Source organism: Pongo abelii, chromosome 10, assembly GCF_028885655.2.
Source record: "Pongo abelii isolate AG06213 chromosome 10, NHGRI_mPonAbe1-v2.0_pri, whole genome shotgun sequence".
Taxonomy (NCBI): domain Eukaryota; kingdom Metazoa; phylum Chordata; class Mammalia; order Primates; family Hominidae; genus Pongo; species Pongo abelii.
In genome coordinates this window covers 64562918-64584641 of record NC_071995.2, presented here as the reverse complement: position 1 = coordinate 64584641, position 21724 = coordinate 64562918, and the positions used below count along the sequence as shown (strand labels likewise).

At 39.0% G+C, this 21724-nt stretch overlaps 1 protein-coding gene across 23 annotated transcripts in view; it reads left to right on the top strand.

Annotated features, from left to right (window-relative positions):
• Positions 1–21724, top strand: part of GRIP1 (glutamate receptor interacting protein 1) — an 852850-nt gene that overhangs the window by 605585 nt on the left and 225541 nt on the right. For 22 of the 23 annotated variants that reach the window (XM_054527383.2, XM_054527382.2, XM_063712186.1 and 19 more), the window contains one exon: positions 8598–8678. The exons of the other annotated variant lie outside the window; for it this stretch is intronic. Coding sequence is in view for 12 of the 22 variants with exons in the window: in XM_054527385.2 (XP_054383360.1) it covers positions 8598–8678 (81 nt within the window). In the remaining 10 variants the exon portion in view is untranslated. The remainder of the gene's footprint in view (positions 1–8597; positions 8679–21724) is intronic. 23 annotated transcript variants of the gene reach the window in all.

The following is a 21724-nucleotide window of genomic DNA, read 5'->3' as shown; positions in this document are numbered from 1 at the left end:
TCCATTCGACCCAGCCATCCCATTACTGGGTATATACCCAAAGGACTATAAATCATGCTGCTATAAAGACACATGCACACGTATGTTTATTGCCGCATTATTCACAATAGCAAAGACTTGGAACCAACCCAAATGTCCAACAATGATAGACTGGATTAAGAAAATGTGGCACATATACACCATGGAATACTATGCAGCCATAAAAAATGATGAGTTCACGTCCTTTGTAGCGACATGGATGAAACTGGAAATCATCATTCTCAGTAAACTATCGCAAGAACAAAAAAGCAAACACCGCATATTCTCACTCATAGGTGGGAATTGAACAATGAGAACACATGGACACAGGAAGGGGAACATCACACTTCGGGGACTGTTGTGGGGTGGGGGGAGGGGGGAGGGATAGCATTGGGAGATATACCTAATGCTAGATGACAAGTTGGTGGGTGCAGCGCACCAGCATGGCACATGTATACATATGTAACTTACCTGCACATTGGGCACATGTACCATAAAACCTAAAGTATAATAATGATAATAATAATAATAATAATAATAAAAGAAAAAAAAAAAGAATAGTGTGCTTTTTAAACAAGAATTTAAAATGTGATTTTAAATGGCCAATACTCATTACTCTGAGGTAATGCAAATTTTGTACCAAATTGTCATCCTAAAGCTAGTCACTTATTGAACCTATGAGAGACTGAAAATGTCAGCTGAGGCAATCCAAATTTTGCACCAAATTGTCATTCTAAGGCTAAGCACTTATTGAACCTATGAGAGACTGAAAATGTCAGCTGAGGCAATCCAAATTTTGTACCAAATTGTCATTCTAAAGCTAAGCATTTATTGAACCTATGAGAGACTGAAAATGTCAGCTGGCATAATCTAATGGCTAAACCAAAGCTTTAAAGCACATAGCCCTCTCTACAAAGAAAAATGTGAAAGATATACTAAATTTAAGATTTTAATGTTTTTAATTGGGATCTGATATGGTCATGAAAATGAACTTTATGGAATAGATTCCAGCCCTTGACAAATTTTGATTCTTTGGTGATGAGGCAGGTCTGTGACTGCCATTAACAGACTGGTTCAGCTGTCCTTGCTGGAAACAATATTAGGAAGAAGCATTGGAGTTATCATTTGTGATTCAGACACATTAGCAATAGGAATGCCAGAGGCAGAAAATGTGCAATTTCATGCTCATTAATTTCAGAGAGGATTTACAAATTAACCTGACTAAAGATATTACTTTCCCAAAAGGCCTGCAGGCATCACTGAGCAGACCAGCTAGCACAGACCACTTCCACAAGGTTGTCCAGATGTTCCGGGGCCACCGCAGTTCTGTTTGTCCCTGTGTGCAGATCAGAGGCTGGGTTCTGTGCTGGAGCCCTTCCTGGTTGCAGGAGAACTTTACAGATACAAGGAAGCAAATTTGTATCTGAGGAGAAAGAATTTAAGGAGACAGTGCCATGGAAGATTCTTCCCTCATGTCCCTGCCATGAGGCAGAACATAACTTTTTATTTTCATTTGACCTTTACTAGCTAAGGGGTAGTAATTCAATACCATTTCCTCTCTCCAGCTTAAAGTGTAAATTGACTAATAGATTGTTATTACAATCAGTCACTTGCTCCAGTGAATCTGACCTTAGATAGATCTAGTTACTCCTATAATTCAGCCATTTCAGGATTGTTGAGAGGTTTAAAATCGATCAAGGGAAGATTGAATTCACTCAAAACCATGCCATTACAACAGTTTCCTTTCCATTTGAAGAAACCATTCCATGAGCAATTTGATCATTGCAGGCCTGGGGATACTCTTGGAGTTTGCTGATAGGACTGGCATTCTGCCAGCTACTTTGTAGGCTGCCTCTGATGCAACCAAGTGTGACATTGGAACAGGTGTATCCTCACTACCTGTGCAGTTGCTGTTGGTCACATCAATTGGAGCAGGGCTTTCCAAACATGAACGTGCATACAAATCACCTGGAGATTTTGCTGAATTGCAGACTCTGATTCCATGGGTTGGGGTGGAGGCGGAGAGTCTGCATTTTTGACAGTTCCCAGGTATGCTCCTGCTGCTCATCCATGGTCCACATTTTGAGAAGCAAGAGTTAGATAACAGAGCAGTAAGGGAGAGAAATGATCTTATAACACAGGCCTACAACAATGTGAGCTATATTGTTGCCATTCTTTTTGGCTTCAATATTTAATGGCTGAAGTGTTTATCAGATTATGGTTAATTAGGAGACATTCTGTCATTGTGAAGAAAGCACTGTATATTTGTTATTAAAATGAAATTGTGCTCTGTTTGGGTGTTTTTTTTTTTTTCCAAAGTTCAAAAGTAAAAGAAAGCTAGATGTGGCGGTTCATGCCTGTAATCCAGCATTATGGAAGACTGAGGTGGGAGGATCACTTGAGGCCAGGAGTTTGAGACCAGCCTGGGCAACATAGCGAGACCCAGCCTCTATAAAAAATAATTAAAAAAAAAAAGTCAGGCTTGGTGGCATGCACCTGCAATCCCAGCTGCTCAGAGGCTGAGGTGGGAGGAGCACTTGAGCTCAGGAGTTTGAGGCTGCAGTCAGCCATGATCATATCACTGCATTCCAGGCAGGGTGACAGAGTGAGACCCTATCTCAAAAAAGAAGCAAAAGATCTTGTCCCTTTAGGAATATAGAGCACATCTGTGTCTGAATTATGAAACAATAAGGAAACCTGCAGAGTCAAGGATAGACATTAATGCCATGCAGATGCAAAACAAATAACAAAAGGGAGGAGGGAAAGTAGATGGGGGAAATCATCTTTTCATAGGAAAGAGACTATCACAGGGCAGCATACTGCCTCTGCTTCTTGCCATCAAGCTCAGATCATTCCCTAATCTTCTGGTGTAAACTTAGCTGTATGGACCACTCTATCAGATTAGGGAAGGAAATGAAATTAATTCATTCTCAGTAAGTTGTAAGCAGCTCTCCATATTACAGCCTCCACATACCAAAGCTGTAGAGTCAAAGCCTGTGTAGGACTTGGCAGCCTTCTGACTCTAGGAGAGATCATGAGTGCACTTTTTGCTTGGCCCTAGAAAAATAGGGTTATTTGGATCAGGAATTTTGAACAATTTAATTTCTTTAAATTATGTGGGGCCCTGTGATTGTAGTTACACATCGTTTTAGCAAGAAGAGAAAGATATAATTAAGCTCTGTTGTCAAAAAGCCTTAACAGTTATACTTCAGGAAATCTTGCTTAAATTTCAAAGTGTGCTGTCAAACCACCAGGGAAGCAAATGGAACTGGAAGGCTAGTGTCTATGGGAGAGAAGCAACCATGATATGTTCATGCTGACTGGGATAAAATGTTCACAGGACCCAATTACTGAAAAGATTATGGCTCCCCACCACACAAAACTACCATGTTATCTGAAAGCCTAAAATGGCTTCTTTCTTGATTTTTCTGATTAAAAAATTATAGATAAATTCCTAATGGTGGATCTCCCTTTCTCATCCTGTGCTTCACCTCCACCTAACCCTAAGCCCATGCTCACTCTCCCCGTCGGGTAATCCAGTACCATGTTCTAGTCTCAAATGTAGAGAGTAGTGATTCTGCCATCACCACTCCACTGAAAGTGTCATTATCTTTTGTGTATTTTTAGTCTTAGTTTGCACATAGTAGGTACTAAATTGTGTGGCATTTAATTGAATTCAAGGGACAGATTGTTTCATCCACAGTGGATTTTATTTTGTTCATTCATGGAAACCAGACTTTTCTTTCAAGTTTGTAAGGACATGCATGAGCACTGTGGCATGCCCTGCCTGTCTCCTTGCTGCTGGGAAATGGTCATAGTGTTTAACTGCACCAAATGCCTTATTTTTTCCTAATCAAGATGTTAAGGGGGTCTGCTGGCTTAGCAGGTGCCCCAATTGTGCATAATTAGTTGCTAGGAATTGTTTAGCATAGGCTGATTAGTCTCAGCCAAAGGAAATTAAATTTTCTTTCTTCAGCAAAGCTTTGAACACAGCTAGAGATTCCTGAAACCATATTCATATCGGGTTCCTCTGCATAGCCCAGAGTGAGAAATGAGAGTCTTCAGGAAATGGAGAAACAGGAACCAGCCTGATGACACAAGGATGCTGTTTGATACCAAGCAAACGTTGGAGGATTTGAGAGCATGAGGAGACCTGACTCCCTGCCTCACAATGTGATTCTGCCAGCTCCAGCATAGGCAGTTCGTGATGCAGAGTGAAGCATTGCTCCTTAGGTGCCCGCTGGTTGCTTTCCAAGTTTATAAACACCAGCTTCATGTGATCAAAACAAATGATCTGTGTTTGCCCCTCCTGTGTTTGGCACATGAGGAGACTGGCCAAATTGGGGGGAATGAGAGGGACAGATGGTCCCCCTATTGTTCTTCTTCTGGTTTAAGTGTATGCTTGACTAACGCTTTCTGTGCCTTTGTCACCATGTCAATTCTCCCTGTTAATGGAGGGCATTTTTCCCAAGCCTCATGAGATGTCACTCTAAAAGGACCCATGTTCTTCCTTATTGTGACCAACATGTAAGCCCCTGTGGAAGGCCATCATGTGTGACGGTGATTACCTAGCTGTTAAGATGTCGTTAGAAAAGACTGGCAGTGCTGATACCCTGAGATGCCCTTAATGATTGCTTGAAGCATTCATTTCAGCGAGCAGTAGCTCACTAGCTGAATGTCTGCTTTGCCCCATAGTGACTTTTAGTGAGAATCCCTTGTTAATATGATCATCGAAGTCTGGGCTGAGAGTCTGCTATGAAAATCATAATTCTTTTGTTTAAAGACATTATTTTAAAGGTTGATCAATAAATCATTCTATAGTCTGAATGAAAATGAAAGGAAATATATGTAGATACCAGTTTTATAAAGAGTCAGATTTTTTACATTAAGTCAATACTTAATAGCTGTTGGATGATAATGTGACTTTAAAAGGAATAGGCTATCAACCTAGAAAAAGAAAAGCAGAAGTAGGCGGGAATATAGCTTTATAACAAATGTTTGACTTTCTTCAGGTTCTTCGTTTACAACAAATGCTCTAGTTTGAAAAAGTGAATGTAATTAATTCACATATTTTATCAGCAAACATTTAGTGAATGCGTACGATGTGCTAGGTACTGTTCTGATTGATTTCTTTCCTTGTCATTTGACCTATTTTTTTGTTCATTTATATATCTGGATGTAACTTGAAAGCCTATTTAGTATCTCTCCAATGAAACAAAGGAAAACTATTAACATAGATCTTATAATTCAGTGACTCTTTTAAGGCTCATCCTGGGGATCAGTGAGCTATATTGACATTGCTTTTGAATTTTATCTTCAAAGAAATGAACTGAAAAGCATAAATTAGTTCCGTAGTACCATTTGTAAGTGTTGTTTGCTTTAGGCAACAAATATGTGGAGGAGGGAAGAGTGGGATTTATACAGACACGAAAATAATTGGCTATGTGGCTCATTTTCAAAGGCTTCACTGTGGCAATTAACTTACACCATACAAGGTCTCTGCTGGTACAGTGTGCCCACTCACTCACTCCTGTGACACAGCAACATGTGGACCCAATGACCTATGAAATCTTATTGTCTATCTAAAAGGAAATAAGGTAAAGAAGAAAGAACATGGGACTAAGAACATAAGAAATTCCATCTAGACTCAATTTAGATGTGTGCCCTTCTATTAATTTCTCTGGGCCTTAGTTCCATTTATAATGAAAGAGTGGTCTAGATTATCCCTTATAAGCATGAAATTCTAGGGATATATCCATAAAGCTGCATTTAGAGACACAAGAGAAGATAGAAGCCTCCATAGTTCTCCATGACTTTATGCTCAAGGGTTTGAAATGCACCCTGGACACTCTTGTCCTTTAGTATCCTACTGTGGAGCCATCAGCCACGGATTCATTCAGTGTGTTTTCTCCATTTCTATTTTCAAACAAGTTTGAATCAAGAGTTGACTTTCAGTAAATCACGTCAAGAGAGCTGGTGTTCATTCTGTGATGGGTAGCTTTTTATAAAAGGCCATAGTGCCTCTAAGGTATTTAAAATAAAGAGACACTCTTAAGGAAAGTCTCTTAAAAACCAAGTGTTATATTGTGCCATGCTGCTCTGCTGCTATGCCCTCCTTAACTCTGATGATCAATGTTGCCAAGCTTCTGCCTCCCTTCCATTAGGAATTATTGCTTTTACACTGATTGGCTTTGGCAATGAGGGTGAAAGCAATAACACTGCTTGGACAACATTAGATAACACTGAACTTTTTCATTCTGGTCCTTTAACCAATACAAGATTTGGTTTCTAGATAATTATTTACTTTCGCCTGTGCTAAGTAAGGTCGCTCTTGATACTGGGAGCAGGAGTGGAGGTTGGGGGTGGTGATGGAGAGGCTGGCCAGGTGGTCATCTATAATTCAGTTGCAACCTTTTAAGGATGTGCTCAACTAGACTATCTCAGTTCTAAATCAAGGAAGTTGTTTTCAAATATAAATGAGAAAACCATTTTACCAGGGTTCACTACTTCTGAAATGCAAACTGGGTACATTTCTAAAGAAATATCTCCTTAAAATAGAGCATCAAGTGCAGATAACCCCAGAGTCTCCTGGGCAAATCTCTTATTGCCATTTATAAAAATCCAACACTGGATTCAACTCAAGACTTTAATTGGCTGGAATCTTGACAAATAGAAAACTGAGGAAAGCTTTTAGGCTTCCAAGATGCCGTACCTAAGCCTGACTGTTGTGATTATTTCCTGGCTCAGTGCTCTATGCTTATAAATACACTGTTTCAAGGTTTTGGACAATGAAAAGAAATACATTTTTAAAGCAGTCTTATAAAGAATCCCAGGTTTTAATATATAGTACATTTGTTTTAAAAGGTGCTAAATGAAGCATATTAACTTTATTAACATTGTGAGAAAAGCACTCAAATATTCAAGTGACAATGGTGGGGCAAAGGGAGAATTTTATAATGTAATGTTTACATTTTGCATTTTGTTTTGTGGATTTTAATTATACTCAAAATGGTGTTTGCAAAGAGAAGAGTCGAAGACCTAAGATACCACTTCTAAAGCAAAATGATGTTGATTGAATTGGTATCTGAAAGTTGGTAGTTAATCTTTATGGTTGGAAGAATATAAAAAATTGTGTGACAAATTAAATATAAACATGAAACAGCGTGACTTCTATTTTTTAAGTTAATTGCCACTTACAGCAGTGTTAATCTTTTCCTTTTGTCATTGCGTTTAAACACCTTGTTAGTTTTATGAAGAAATCATGAATCATTTCAAACCAGAAGTTCATCCTAGAGAGGAAATGAGTTCCTCAGTTTTGAAACACAAGCCATTTAGTTGGGAGAATTAATGTTCTCAGATTATAAAGCCTTGTTCTGAATAAATCCTTGTTATATGTAATAGTTTGTCATGCACAATATGGTTTCTTTAAATTCTTTAACGATTTCCTGCTATTATAAAATGGTAAGAACAACAATAATACATCTTATAGTGTGGCCAGCAGTGACATTTAGATTATCTAGCTTGACTGAATATGCTAGATAATTATTTTACATTCTATTTACTAAAGCCATGTGCATCTTATTCTTGAAATTTTTAAGGTTGTTATTCACATTTCTTTTACTTTTTATAAATGCCACCTTCCCAATTAGGAAAAATTGTCCTTTCAATTTTAACCTTAATATTTGCCATCCTGGATCACTACTCCTTTATTCCTAGTCAGATAAAATCCTTTTCAAGGTTTAAAAAAAATCACCCTACTTAGAGCTGGATGGACCCATTGTCTCCATGATCTTGTCACCTGCTGTTTTAATCATTCAGCTTCTTACCTAACTCTCACAGATACATTAAGCTTTAGACCTTCTGTCTTCTCAGTTGCTCTTTTAATAATTCTGCAAGTTATTCTCATCTCTTTCTAAAAGAGCACAAACCAGCTCATTGCAATATATGTCTTCTTTTGCCAAACCATCGTTCCTTCCCTATTCTCAACCTAGCTCCTCTGGTCTTCCCTCTGAACACCTCTATCCCTCTGCTTTGCACTGGCTGCCAGTTCACACTCCCAGGAGGAACCTACTAACTCTGAGTGGCTTTATTTCCCTTGCAATACTAACTCTGTGTCGTCTGCTTATCTGAAATATTACCTTTCTTTTTACTTTCTTTGTTCTTCTACCTGATTATTCTTAGTGCCCATTGAACCATTTTTTTTCTTCTTTGTCTTCATTACACCTATTCACTGGTACTTATTTATCAATAAATGTAGGTGACAAACAAATAATTTGTATACTATATTTGCATACTTCTTACCATTTCATAAACATCTTCACGAGCACTATAGCTTTTGATCCTGACAACCCTAAGAAGTAGATGAGAATTTTATCTCTCTTTTATAGGGGAAGAAACATATTCACAACATTTTTAAAGATTTATCCCACAGCTAACCCAAGTATAGGACCCAGGCCTACCAACACTTTCCACTGTACTGTACCACTTCTCTCTCGCAGAAGGATTGCAATCCGTTAAAAATCTTCACTGCATTAGAAACTGGATGGAAATTAACCAAACGCTTCATTGTACCTTTGCAGATGAGAGTCCCTACACTAAATCCGCCAGCCAGACAAAGCCGCCTGATGGAGCGTTGGCTGTGAGGAGACAGAGCATCCCAGGTTAGACCAGACTGTTGGATTTTTCAGCTGTTTTACTTTTGAATCCTGTTATTTGGTGATTCTAAATAATTCCAACTTGGTAAAAAAAAAATATAATAAATCATGTTATTTCACAGAGCATAGACTGAATTCTACACCACTTGTTCAAACAATATTCATAAAAGCTAGACTTTGGAAAACCTTCCCAACTTGTGAGAATTCATCCTGTAATCCATCATTGTAAAATCCTTTGCAAAATGACTTGAATTTGTATCAACTCTACTCATTTACTTACTCTCATCTCGTTTTCAGGGGATGACTTTCACAATAGCATCCATTTCTTTACTGAACCATAGCTGGCAGCAATAAGGGATTCACAATTGCCACAACAGATCATGTATGCTGAATGCAAAATTATTCTTTTCTTCTCATCTCTTTGAACCTGAGTTTGCTTCCACTGGACAGCTCTTATAAAATTTGTGATTTTGTTTCCTTAGGAAAGTGTGAGTCATATTATTGTAATACAATGGGTCATATCTATGTCTTTCCAACAAAACATTTTGAAGAAATATCTTTAAATGTCTTTACCCCAAAACTTCAATATTTTGAAGCTCTGATTTGCGAATGACACAAAAACATGTAAGTTCTGAAATTAAAGAGAAAAGGAAATTCAAGATGCTATTCAAACAATCTGAACTAGATAATTCATGGAAAAATTCCTTATGGAAGCAATTGTACTTAAAAGAGTTAAAAGCATTAATGCATTTAAACGTTTATGTAAAATGATGTATTCCATATTTTATACAAGCAAATTGAGTACGGCTAAACCTCAGCTACAGGATTTCAGAGTACAATAGTTTTAGCAATTCAGGAGAAACAAAGTGGTTTTTCCTACATTAACTGGAATGGTTTGGCAAATGTGTCAGTGAAAGGAAGAATTTTCCATTTGAATAAAGAGCAAGATGAATCCCATTTGTGAGTAACCCTCTTCATGATTATTCTTTATTTTTATAAAAATTTCAGGTGGTTATTTTTACTCTTATTCCAAAGGCTTAGATTCATTTTGAAAGTGCAGGACTTATGAAGACACATATTATGAATATGTTATATATCCTTGTTTTGGTGCTTTGAAGATTCTAAAGCAATTTGAATTCTGCAATTAGATGGCATCACCCAGTGCCAAGATGTCTTCTATTGTATCCTGTAAAACATCATTCTTCATGCTGGTCGCATTTAGAAAAACTATTACAGTCAGCTCTGGACTGTGTTATCTTCTTTCTCCTTGTCAGCATTAAAGAAATATCCCATTTGAAGTTCAAGAATATCAGTTACCCATCAGTTCTTTCTTGGCTGCTCTACATTCACTGATACTGAGTATTCCACTGCTGGGAAGAAGCAGGAGACTTCCCAGTGTCCTTACAACTCTTTGGGATACTAAGCAAATATGCTATTATCAATGTTTTCTTTTCATGGGTTCTCTAGTGCCACATTCTAAACGACAACACGTTTGAAGGCCTTCCTTTTTCTTAAAGTCATTAAGTAGTTTTTTAAGTTACATGTTAAATACACAGAATTGGTTCATCTTAATCCCTAGTTTGTGGCACATATTATTCTTCATCATGAATTTTGTCTTTTCCTTCTCTTCATGTTAGATTTAAAAGTCACTGGAATCATTAACTGTTGGTGAGTTTTACGAGATGTTTTCCTGGAGCTTGACCATTGATAGACCCCTTTTTGTTCATCTCTCTTAAGGTAGGGGCCAGAGGTATTAGGAGTGTTCAGAATCTTCTTAGTTATTTAGAACAGTTCAAGAAAAAAGATTGCACCAGCCAGAGGGCTAAGAAATCAAAGTGGTTAACAGTAAATTATTACTTAATGGTATTTTAGGGAGAGAACAAACTTCTTGGAAATTGCCTCCTGACTGACTAATGACTCATGGAGTTCTGATCCCTTACTGTCTTACTTAAAAGTACCTATGAACTTTTGTTCTGGCAAAAAGAAGAGTATTCTCAGATCTTTGGCCAAGAAGTAACTTAAAGAGAGGTGAAACCCAACATCCAAAAGTCTTGAGCAATCACCTACCGTGTCCACTTTTGCCCCCACTAAGTCCATGAGAGAGAGAAAAATGCACAGAGGAAAAGGCCAAGTAAATGTATCCTTTTTATTATTTACCAGAGTTTCAAATGAAAAATCCTGAAGTGGTCTCCTGACCACTCCTGGACTAAGCTGGACCATACAGAGCTGTAAGCGCCAGAATTCAGGAGAGTCCAATCTTTTGGCTTCCCTGGGCCATATTGGAAGAATTGTCTTGGGCCACACATAAAATACACTAACACTAATGATAGCTGATGAACTAAAAAAAGTAATAATAAAAATAAAAAAGAATCACAAAAAAATCTCATAATGTTTTCAAAACATTTACAAATTTATGTTGGGCCACATTCAAAGCCATCCTGGGCTATATTACAGCCTGTGGGTTGTGGGTTGGACAAGCTTAATCTAGATGACATTTACAGTCTTAGTCTCCTTCTCCTGTGCTCACTCCCAATCCTACTTCCCTCAAGGTATTTTTAACACCCCGGTAGCATGGAAAGATGCCTCTAGAGAAAAGTGCACCAATGAAAAGAAGCCTTAAAGGAGAGTTTGGCTAATGTACTAGTTTCTGACCTTCTCTATGCAGAGGCCCCTCCCAAGTAAGATGCAGCTCCAGGGCCATTGATCTGTCCCAGCTGCTGGGGAGTAAGCAAACACAAGGAGGCTGAAATCTTTTTTTTTTTTTTTGAGACGGAGTCTTGCTCTGTCACCCAGGCTAGAGTACAGTGGCAGGATCTCAGCTCACTGCAAGCTCCACCTCCCAGGTTCACGCCATTCTCCTGCCTCAGCCTCCCCAGCAGCTGGGACTACAGGCATCCGCCACCACGCCCAGTTAATTTTTTGTATTTTTAGTAGAGACGGGGTTTCACCATGTTGACCAGGATGGTCTCGATCTCGTGACCTCGTGATCCGCCCGCCTCAGCCTCCCAAAGTGCAGAGATTACAGGTGTGAGCCACCGTGCCCAGCTGAGGCTGAAATCTTTTTTTTTTTTTTTTTTTTAGGATTTTTTTTTCTTTTTATTATTATTATTATTATTATTATTATTATACTTTAGGCTCTATGGTACATGTGCGCAACGTGCAGGTAAGTTACATATGTATACAATCTTAACAGAGCTATGGCTCTGTTACATCTATGTACATCTCCCCTAAAGCTCCACTCCCAGTGGTCCAAAGATGATGACTGGATTTGACCGTTCATTTTAGCACTTTCTCTGATGAATGGGGTGGAATGCAGTGGAAAAAGAGTGTGAAGTAGCAGAAGGCACCTTAAGCTTCTCTATCTAAGTTTTATGATATTTTAAGCTGTTCTTTGAAACTTATTCTATAAATGTAGATCTGGTGCTTCCTGAAGTTAACATTTATATACATACACAGAAATAAGGTTTCTTAATATGGACTCTACTATTTCCATGACTAATACAGAGTAACTTTAAACATTTCTGTCCTAAAGAGGTAAATCTGAGTGTTAACAGAATCATAATTTGTTTTTATTCATGTCAAAATATATGACTCCTATCTAAACTCAGAATAACTACAGCAGTTATTTTATAATCACAAGCCAAATATGTGTCTTTCATTAAATACCAGTTCTAATCGTAAATCCTTTTATCACCCTCCTTTCCTCTTCCTGAAAAAGGAAATGGATTAAACACTCTTAGGAGCAAAATGCATTTGCTTTGGATAAAGGAGAAATACATTATTCATGTTATTTGAGAACTTGTCATTTTAATCATGTCTCATATGGCATTAAATGTAAGAATAAAAGGATTTTTTAGTTTTCCATAAGGTTTAATGAAATTTTTAATATGGATGATAGTAAAAAATGACACGAGTGTCCCTATGACACCAAAGTTTAAGTTTGTATTAGAGACTTAATATTTGATTAAAAATATTAGGGAGATGTATTTTCAATTACATTTCTCCCTATTAGTTTTCAAAAATAAGATAAATTCTGAGGACAAAGGTATTCAGAACTAACAGATTCTACCATATATCAATGTTTATTCAAAAGAATCTATTGATTCTCCTGTATTTGACAGATTACTGGTGAAATGAAGTTTGACCACTTGAAGGGTTTGTCCAAGTCATTAGAGAAAATCTGTACAGACTTTGAGTTTGGCATATTTTGCAATAATTTGTGGTCTTGCCCACTTAGAGATGAGGCATTTAATCATGTCTGTCTCATTTGTGAAGGGAAGACAGGATACTACACTTGACCTCAAAGCCTAGAGTTAGTATATTACTTATTTGACTTGCCTCCTCTTTCTATATAGGACATCTTTTTTTGCTTATGTCAGTCTTGATTAATTGCCCAAGGAATTCTGGACAATTGACAAATGCAGGAAGATGTCAAATATTCATATCTATTACATTTCTAAACTTCGGTGTACCCAGGAAAATTTTCTTAAATCTGTATCCAGAATAATGCCATGAATGTTTGTGTGGGATTTTTTTTCCCCTCCTAGACTGTAAGAAAATATGCTTATCAATTTGGTCTTAAGGGAGTACAGTTTGCATCAGTCTTTCTTGTTGCTCACATTTAGGTATTTGGAAGTGGGTAGTAAAAATATGAAGCTGAGAATCTGAAATGTCCAGTAGCCCAAGATGTGTACAGTGAAGCTGATTAGAATGCATCCAGGAAATTCAACATCTATTGAACAATCAAAGCCTGGAAAATAATCCCCATAATACCATATAACCTTAAGTTAAGAGGCTACAACAGGAATTTGAACGTTCTGCCCTCTCTGTTCCAAATGTTTCCTGTCTTTGTTATTCATATAATTAGATGCTTCATTTGTGTAATTTTTTATTATTACAGAAGATATATAGTGTGACTTTTACACTAGGACTTTACAGCTATACCACTGTTCAGGTGTGTAAATGCCTGGTTCTGCTTCATCTGGTTAGTTCTACTATTGAGCCCCTCCAAAAAAGTGAGTAACGCCGGAAACAGTGGCTTACTTACACCTATAATCCCAGAACTTTGGGAGGCCAAGGTGGGCAGATCTCTTCAGCCTGGGAGTCACAGCCTGGGCAACATGGTGAAACCCTGTCTCTACAAAAAATGCAAAAATCAGCTGGGGATGGTGGCGTGCACCTGTGGTCCCAGCTACTTAGGACATTGAGGTGGGAGGATTGCCTGAGCCCAGGAAATCGAGGCTGCAGTGAGGCTTGATTGCATCACTGTTCTCCAGCCTGGGTGACAGAGTGAGACCCCCCCTCAAAAAGGAAAAAATAAAAATAAACAAAAAAAATGAGTGCATCTCAGGGATGAGAAACCAAAGTCAGTTGAATCAAGCAAGTATGAAATGTCATACAAAGTACACGGTTGCTGCCCAAAGAAACTAAGGCAAAATCTGCTATTAAGGAGGACATGATCAACATGGGGAAAATACCAAGGGATAAGTACCTTTGCTTCTCAGTTGGGCTGTCCCTGCATCCTCGCAAGCGTCCCAGTGGGCCAAAGTGAGGACAGAGAGAACTAAGGGCCAGGGTGTACTCTGCCAAAGCCATTCAGTGTCAGCCTTAAGAAAGAACCTAAAATTATGTTTACAAGTGTTAAAATTACTGAATATTTAAGAAAGTAGCTAAATTACATTGCTTCTTTACAGATAAGTTTATGATTATAAAGTCAAGACTGATAGCATTGCAAATATACCTGAGATTCTGCCCCTCTCCGATGTCTTGTTTTGTTTTCCATAGTAGTTATCGCTATATGAAATTAACTGATAAATTTATTATTTTTTTATTTCTCAGTCCCTAGCTAAAATGTAAGCTACAGGAGGGCAGGTCCTCTATATCTTGTTCACCTGTTATCTCCAGTGCATAGAACAGTGCTTAGCAAATGTTAGGTATTTGATCAATACTTGTGGAATGAATGAATAAGCAAAAGTCAGCAGGTGGATTTTCTCTGTGAGGAATCTGTGGCCCTAAGACTGGCATACTTTCCTACAAAAAAAAGTGCAACAAGTTCTCTGTTGACCACGTGTTTTCTGTCTCATTGTATGCTGCAGCAAATTCTCACATTTGGCCTTGAAGCTCCACCCAACATGACATTTCCAACAAAATGCCTGCTGCCCAGGACTAATGAATGGAATATAGGTCAGCCAGAAGCTAGAGGCTTTGAAAAGCTAGGAAAAAGTTGAGCACCATTTAATAATAAAATTGACAAGATAAGAGTGATTCATTCACGTGTTCTGCTTATAGAAAAGTGCTAAAAAATATGAGGAAAAAACCTGGTCTATAAATAGAGCAATGCAGAGCCGAACATATTACTTATTATGGCAGGTATGCATTAATTATCTACTCCAGAGAACTAATCCAGTTTGCTATGTGGCTGGGAGTACATACTGAGTGCTCCTTAAATAGCACAAGGCAAAACCAGCACCTTGATTTGTGTGTTCAGAGCCATAGCTTTCATTAGTTATTTGGAGAAATGACAGTCTATTATGTTTGAACTTCTCTCATGCCTTAGTAAACATTGGCTGAAATACAATAAAGTGGTGCATATGCAGCAAGTGATTTTTAAACAATAATTCTTCCAGCATGCAATTTAGGGGAAATTTTTTTGTGGTGACTATGCTTTGATATTTCCCAAATCCCTGTCTGGGAACCCCTTTGTTACAGGAGAGGTGGCACTTGGTCAGTGTTGTGCTCCAGGTACATGTGGTATCGGAGTGACTCTGATGACAGCTAGCAGCAGCCTCCAGTGTCAGAAAAATTTTACAGGCCGACTGAGGATGTGTCCATAAGAGCTATAAGGAAAAAGTCTGTTTCCTCTATTACTTTTGCACTGAAAAAAAAAATTAATTCTGCCATTCCTGGGTTTGGTAGACCTTCAACCTAGGGTTTTAGGTGACTTTAGAAAATTAGATTGGGTAAAAGATGTATGGCTTGATTGGCATTGAGGAAAGTGAAGAAGCATCTTACATAGTTTACTGTTGAATAGAAAGGTTGGGCCTATTAATACTCTTTTCTTATCTATTGACCTTATATGACTCAGAACAGCTTCCCAAATTTCAGTTACTCACATGTCATCTTCTTGATTTTTGTTATATATTTGTGTTCCACCTATACTATAATTAATATTATTTTAAGTAAGTTTAAATTGGTATACTTTTTTACTTAGGTTTATCGTAGGCTTTACTATCTGTAATTTTATATGCTAATCATATTTTTCTAATATAAATGTTTTCTAACTCTGAAAATTAAAAACAAAGTTTTCTATGTCACCTTAAATCATCTTGCATCCATCAGTATTTATACACACCTACTTTGGGAAACACTGACTTGGAATGAGATGCTTCTCAGAAGACATGACTTTGACAACCACAAAACTTCACTTTGTCAGTAGTCAGTAAGTAGTTGTTGATTTGTAGTGCAGAAACATGTCATTTGAATGACAGTGAAAGGCTTTGGGGGCTTCTGTTAACAAATGAAAAGAAACAAGAAAAGAGAAAGAGGAAGTTGAACAATATTATGCCAAAGCTTAGGGAATAACAAGAATGAAATGATCATAGGAGTAACCTAAACCAGAGCGAGAGTATGAGAGAGAGAGAGACAGACAGACAGACAGAGAGAGAGAGAGGGAGAGAGAGAGCGAGACAGACAGACAGACAGAGAGAGAGAGAGAGAGAGAGAGAGAAGGTGGGGGGAGGGGAAAAATTATACAAGTACTAGTTACCATTTATTTCATGCTAAGTGCCAAGTATTGGACTAGCCATTTTTATGAATATCATCTCGTTTCTTCCTCAGAGACATCACCAGGGGGAAAATAAGTTTTATTAATTCCTCTGTTACACATGAGCAAACTGAAGTTCTTTTATTTATTTATTTATTTAATTAATTTTTTTTTTGGCGAAGGGAGACACAGTCTTGCTCTGTCACCCAGGCTGGAGTGCAATGTTGCGATCTCAGCTCACTGCAACCTCCACCTCCCAGGTTCAAACGATTCTCCTGCCTCAGCCTCCCGAGTAGCTGGGATTGCAGACATACGCCACCACGCCCAGCTAATTTTTGTATTTTTAGTACAGATGGGGTTTCATTATGTTGGCCAGGCTGGTCTTGAACTCCTGACCTCATGATCTGCCTGCCTCGGCCTCCCAAAGTTCTGGGATTACAAGCATAAGCCACTGCACCCCACCAGCAAACTGAAGTTCTGAGAGCTAAAGTCACTTGTCTAAAATTACGGGGCTAGAAAACAGCGGACCTTGGATAAATCCCAGTTAAATATAAGTTTTGACCATAATCCTGAGTAGTGAGGGAAGGGAAAAGGTAGTGAAGAGGATCCTTACTTAGAATGAAATGTGAAGACTGACTTCTCGAGGCCAGTTGAGCCTCTGCTCGGAAGTATCAAGAAAGTGTGAAGTGAGCAGAAGCCTCTGAATGTGGGTGATCTCTGTCCATCCAAGCCACAGACTCCATCTCGGTCGTCATTGACTAGAGCCCTCAATTAGAGGGGGGTTAATGAGTAATGGCTTGGGGTCACAGGGCTCATGCCATTATCTCTCTAAGTAACCGAGTACTGGGAGAAATCGAGGAGGCGAACTACCAGGGCTTCAGGTTGTGTTACAGTTTATTCCATACACTTATGCCTTTCAGAGCTTTCCAGTCAAGGAAAAAAATTAAAACTGGCCAAGCAGGCTTTTAACTACTTATTCTGAAACTGGTAACACCATAACTATGCTTTATGTTTCCCCTTTAAAACCACAGAATAATGCAAAGCTGTAAGATAACACTGAGAAAATGAAACGAGTCACTGTGTTCTGTGGCATCATAGTCAGTCTTGACTCACTGACTCTGATAATACCTATATATAAATATATAAAATATATGAGATATACAAATTCTTTTAAAATCAAATATTCTTATGCATTTCTAAAACCTATTAAACAGATGGGCTATGCATTAAACAGATGTTATAAAGATTTCCCCTGCAAAATGTGGGTGGAAATACTTTACAGCACCTGGCAAAGTTCTTTGCTCTCTTTAGCAGTTTGATTGCACCTCTGGAACCCCTCTGCCTTCTGCACGGAATGTAAACCACTGACACACTGATCCCTTGCCCTTCACCCGTGCACACTCGCTGCATTCTCCTTTTTGCTCTGGCCCATCCTTTACGTGCTCACTACATCCATTATAACTAAAATGATCTCTCACTTTTTGATTCTGAGTGTTCCTCTAAACTGACCCTCATACATTCATTCAACATGTAATTATCCAACAGTTACTCATTGAGCAGTCACTGTGTGCCAGGTACTGTTCCAGGTGCTGGGAATATAGATGTGAATCTGGCCTATTAGCCTCTGTCCTCCTGGAGCTGGCAAGCTAGCAGGGGAAACAGGCATTCAGCAAACATTGAATGCCTGGCCTAAGGTCAGGCTATGCTATGTACAATAAAGGGAAATGAACTAGTGTAAACAGTAGAGAGTGGTGGGGGCAGAAAGTTATGGGGTCCATGCTCAGATAGAAAACCTGAGGCCTCCATGGCCTCCAAAGGCCAAGGTTGGCCTCTATGAGCTGGTGACTTTGGAGTAAGCCTGAAATGAGTGGTGAACCACGTAATGATCTGGAGGAAGAGGATTCTAGGCCAAAAGAAGAGCAAATGCAAAGTCCCTGAAGTCAGAACAAGCTTGGCTTTTAAATAAACAGAGAAAGAAACTGAAACTTCTACTAATAAGTGAAAAGAAACAAGAAAAGAGAGAGGAGGTTGAACAATATTACGCCAAATTGAATGGCTGAGCATGGCCAGAAACTGGGAAGCAAGGCTGAGGGTGTAAGGGATGAGTCTGGAGAAGAGACAAGGCTGTGTCCTGTAGAGCTTTTAGGCCATAGTAGGAGTTTGGATATTATTCTGAGCAGTATAGGAAGCCATTGTAGGGGTTAAGGTATTGATGTAATTTCTTTTTTGTTTATTTTAATTTCTCCAGCTGCTATATGGAAAATAGACTTTAAGGAGACAAAAGTGGAAACAAGAAGACCAGTTAGCAGGCTGCCACAGTATTTGAGGCAAGAAATGATGGTGGCTTGGACTAGGAGGTGGAGGTGGAAGTAGTAAAAACTGGTCAAATTTTGAAGAAAGAAGCTAAATAACCTACTGACAAATTGGATGTGGGTTGAGAGAGGAAAAGAGAGGTCTGGGATAATTCCAGGGTTTTTGCTCTTAACAATTGGGTAAATACTGATGTCATTTACTGAAACAGAAAATAACCCAGGAAGAAATGGATCAGTGGAACAGGGGAGTGGGGAACTCAGAGGAGAGCTTAGGTGGAGATAGAAATTTTGAAGCTCTCAGTTTGTCAATGGTATTTACACCCTTGAGGGTGGGTGACAGGTCTTCTAAGTGGCACAGATAGATTGAGATGAGGTCCAAGGTTTGAGACTGGGGCATACCAAGCCTCAGAGGTTGGCAGTGAAGGAAGATTCAGCAGAAGATATGAAGAAACAAAAGCAGTGATGATGAGGATCAGGAGAATGTGGTACCCTGGAATCCAAGTTATGAGCCACATGTCACTAAAGAGAGAGAGGAAAAACTAGGTCAAATATTGATGATGAGATGAATGAGAATTGGCCACAAGATTCTATAAGAAAGGAGGTTTGGTGACCTGACAAAAATAGATTCGGTGAAAAGGTCGGAGTAAAAGCCTGATTTGAATGGGTTGAGGTGAGAATAGGACTTGAGTAACAGGCAGAGAATGTGGACAACTCTAAACAGAGTTTCTCTATCAAAGGGAGCAGAAAAATGGGAGAGTGGCCAGAGGGAGCATGTGGTCTATGGAGGACTTTAAAATATATACATAAGAGAGGATGCAGCATGTTCGTGTGCTGCTGTGGCTGATCTAGTGGAATGAGAGAAAATCGTGCAGGAGGGAAAGGGGATAAAAGCAAAAGCAGTCTTTGAAGAGGCAGGGGTGCCTCCAGTGTGCACCAATGGGTCAGCGGGAGGGAAGGCAGCGTGGAAGGGCACAGAGGCAGGAGGGTGCTACAGTCCCTGCTGAGAAGATGTGTAAGTCATCTCCTGATTGCTCTATTTCCTTAGTGAAATAAGAGGTGAGGACATCCACAGAGAGTATGGAGGGGAAGGAGATGTTCAAGGCGCAGAGAGAGGGGAGGTATCATTTCAAAGACTGGGAGAGTGGATTACCTAGGACACTGTCAGAGGATTACCCTGCAGTGCAGTATAGCCCTAACTAATAGACCCCTCTTCCTTCTTACAAACCCTGCCTCCTCAAATTAAAAAGGGACAAATTAAACTTACCCTTCTAACGTTGATGCCCGTGACATTCCCATATAGCGTATTCCATTCCACTGGGTTCTCTCCTCTAACTTCTCCCTTCCATAATCATTTTTTATAACACCCAGAATATTTTATTTTATTTTATTTGTTTCCCCAGCTGGAGTGCAATGGTGTGACCTCAGCTCATTGCAACCTCCGCCTCCCGGGTTCAAGTGATTCTCCTGCCTCAGCCCCCCGAGTAGCTGGGATTACAGAGATGTGCCACCACGCCTGGCTAATTTTGTATTTTTACAAAATTAAAAACAAAACAAAAAAACAAACAAACAAAAAAACGGAGTTTTGCCATATTGGTCAAGCTGGTCTTGATCTCCTGACCTCAGTTGGTCCACCTGCCTCAGCTTCCCAAAATGCTGGGATTACAGGCCGGAGCCACCGTGCCTGGCCCAGAATATTTTATATTTTTATTGAAGTTTTCAGCAGTTTCACTCATCCTGTGTCAAGTTGCTCTGCAATTGTTTTCCTGGATTGTAGACTTACATTTAATTTAAGGTTATAGTCCCTTAAATTCAAGAAAATGTTTATTTGTTTTGTTGATTGGTTGGTTGGTTTTAAAGCAGGATCTTGCTCTGTCAGCCAGGCTGGAGTGCAGTGGCATGATCATGGCTCACTACAAGCTTGACCTCCTGGGCTCAAGTCATCCTCTCACTTCAGCGTCCGAGTAGCAGAGACCACAGGCACATGCCACTATGCCCAGCTAATTTTTTTTTAACTTTTTTTGTAGGTACACAATCTTGCCATGTTGCCCAGGATGGTTTTGAATTCCTGGGCTCAAGCAATCCTCCCATCTCAGCCTCCCAAAGTACTGGAATTACAGGCATGAGCCACTGCACCCAGCTGAAAATGTATCTTTATTAAAAATTCCCCCCACGAAGTTTTGCCCAGTAGGATTCATAGCAGGGTGCAGCCCATGTTTGTCAAATCAAAGAGTCTCCTTTCATCACCTGCCTTAGGATCTCATCAATATTATAAATCAACCCTTACACAATGATGAAATAGAATGATAGAGTGGAACTCGGAGTGCTCTTACTGATCTTTCTCTAATAAACACCTAAAAAAATATGTGCATGCCTCACATACACATATTTTCCCCTTTGTGTTCTACTTTCACTATTGGAAACTCCACATCTAATTTCTTCTGCTTCAATATTTTTAGACACAGGAAACTTACTATCTTACAAAGTAACCCCTGCTTTTTTACATCTCTGTTGAGCATTCCTTATCCTGATGGACTGAAGTTTCTTATCTTGAACCGCTACCCACTGGCTCTTCTAATCTTTCTGAGCTTCCCCAAAGTCAGTCATTCAGATACTTGAATACATCTATCATCTCTTGCTTGAGTTGCTGTTGTTGTTTAAACCAGATAAAATATGTTCCTTCTTCCGGTTCTGCCTTATAGAACATGTTTTCCATATCCTGCTAGTCTTTCTTTAGTTTGTCAATGGTCTTTAGCATGGAGCAGCCAAAAGTAGACACTTTGCCATGCTGTTGGTCTGAAAAGAACAGAGTTCAAGAAAACCATTAGCTCTGCACCCACCAACTCGTCATCTAGCATGGCACATGTATACATATGTAACTTACCTGCACGTTGCGCACATGTACCATAGAGCCTAAAGTATAATAATAATAATAATAATAATAATAATAATAATAATAATAAAAAGAAAAAAAAAAAAAG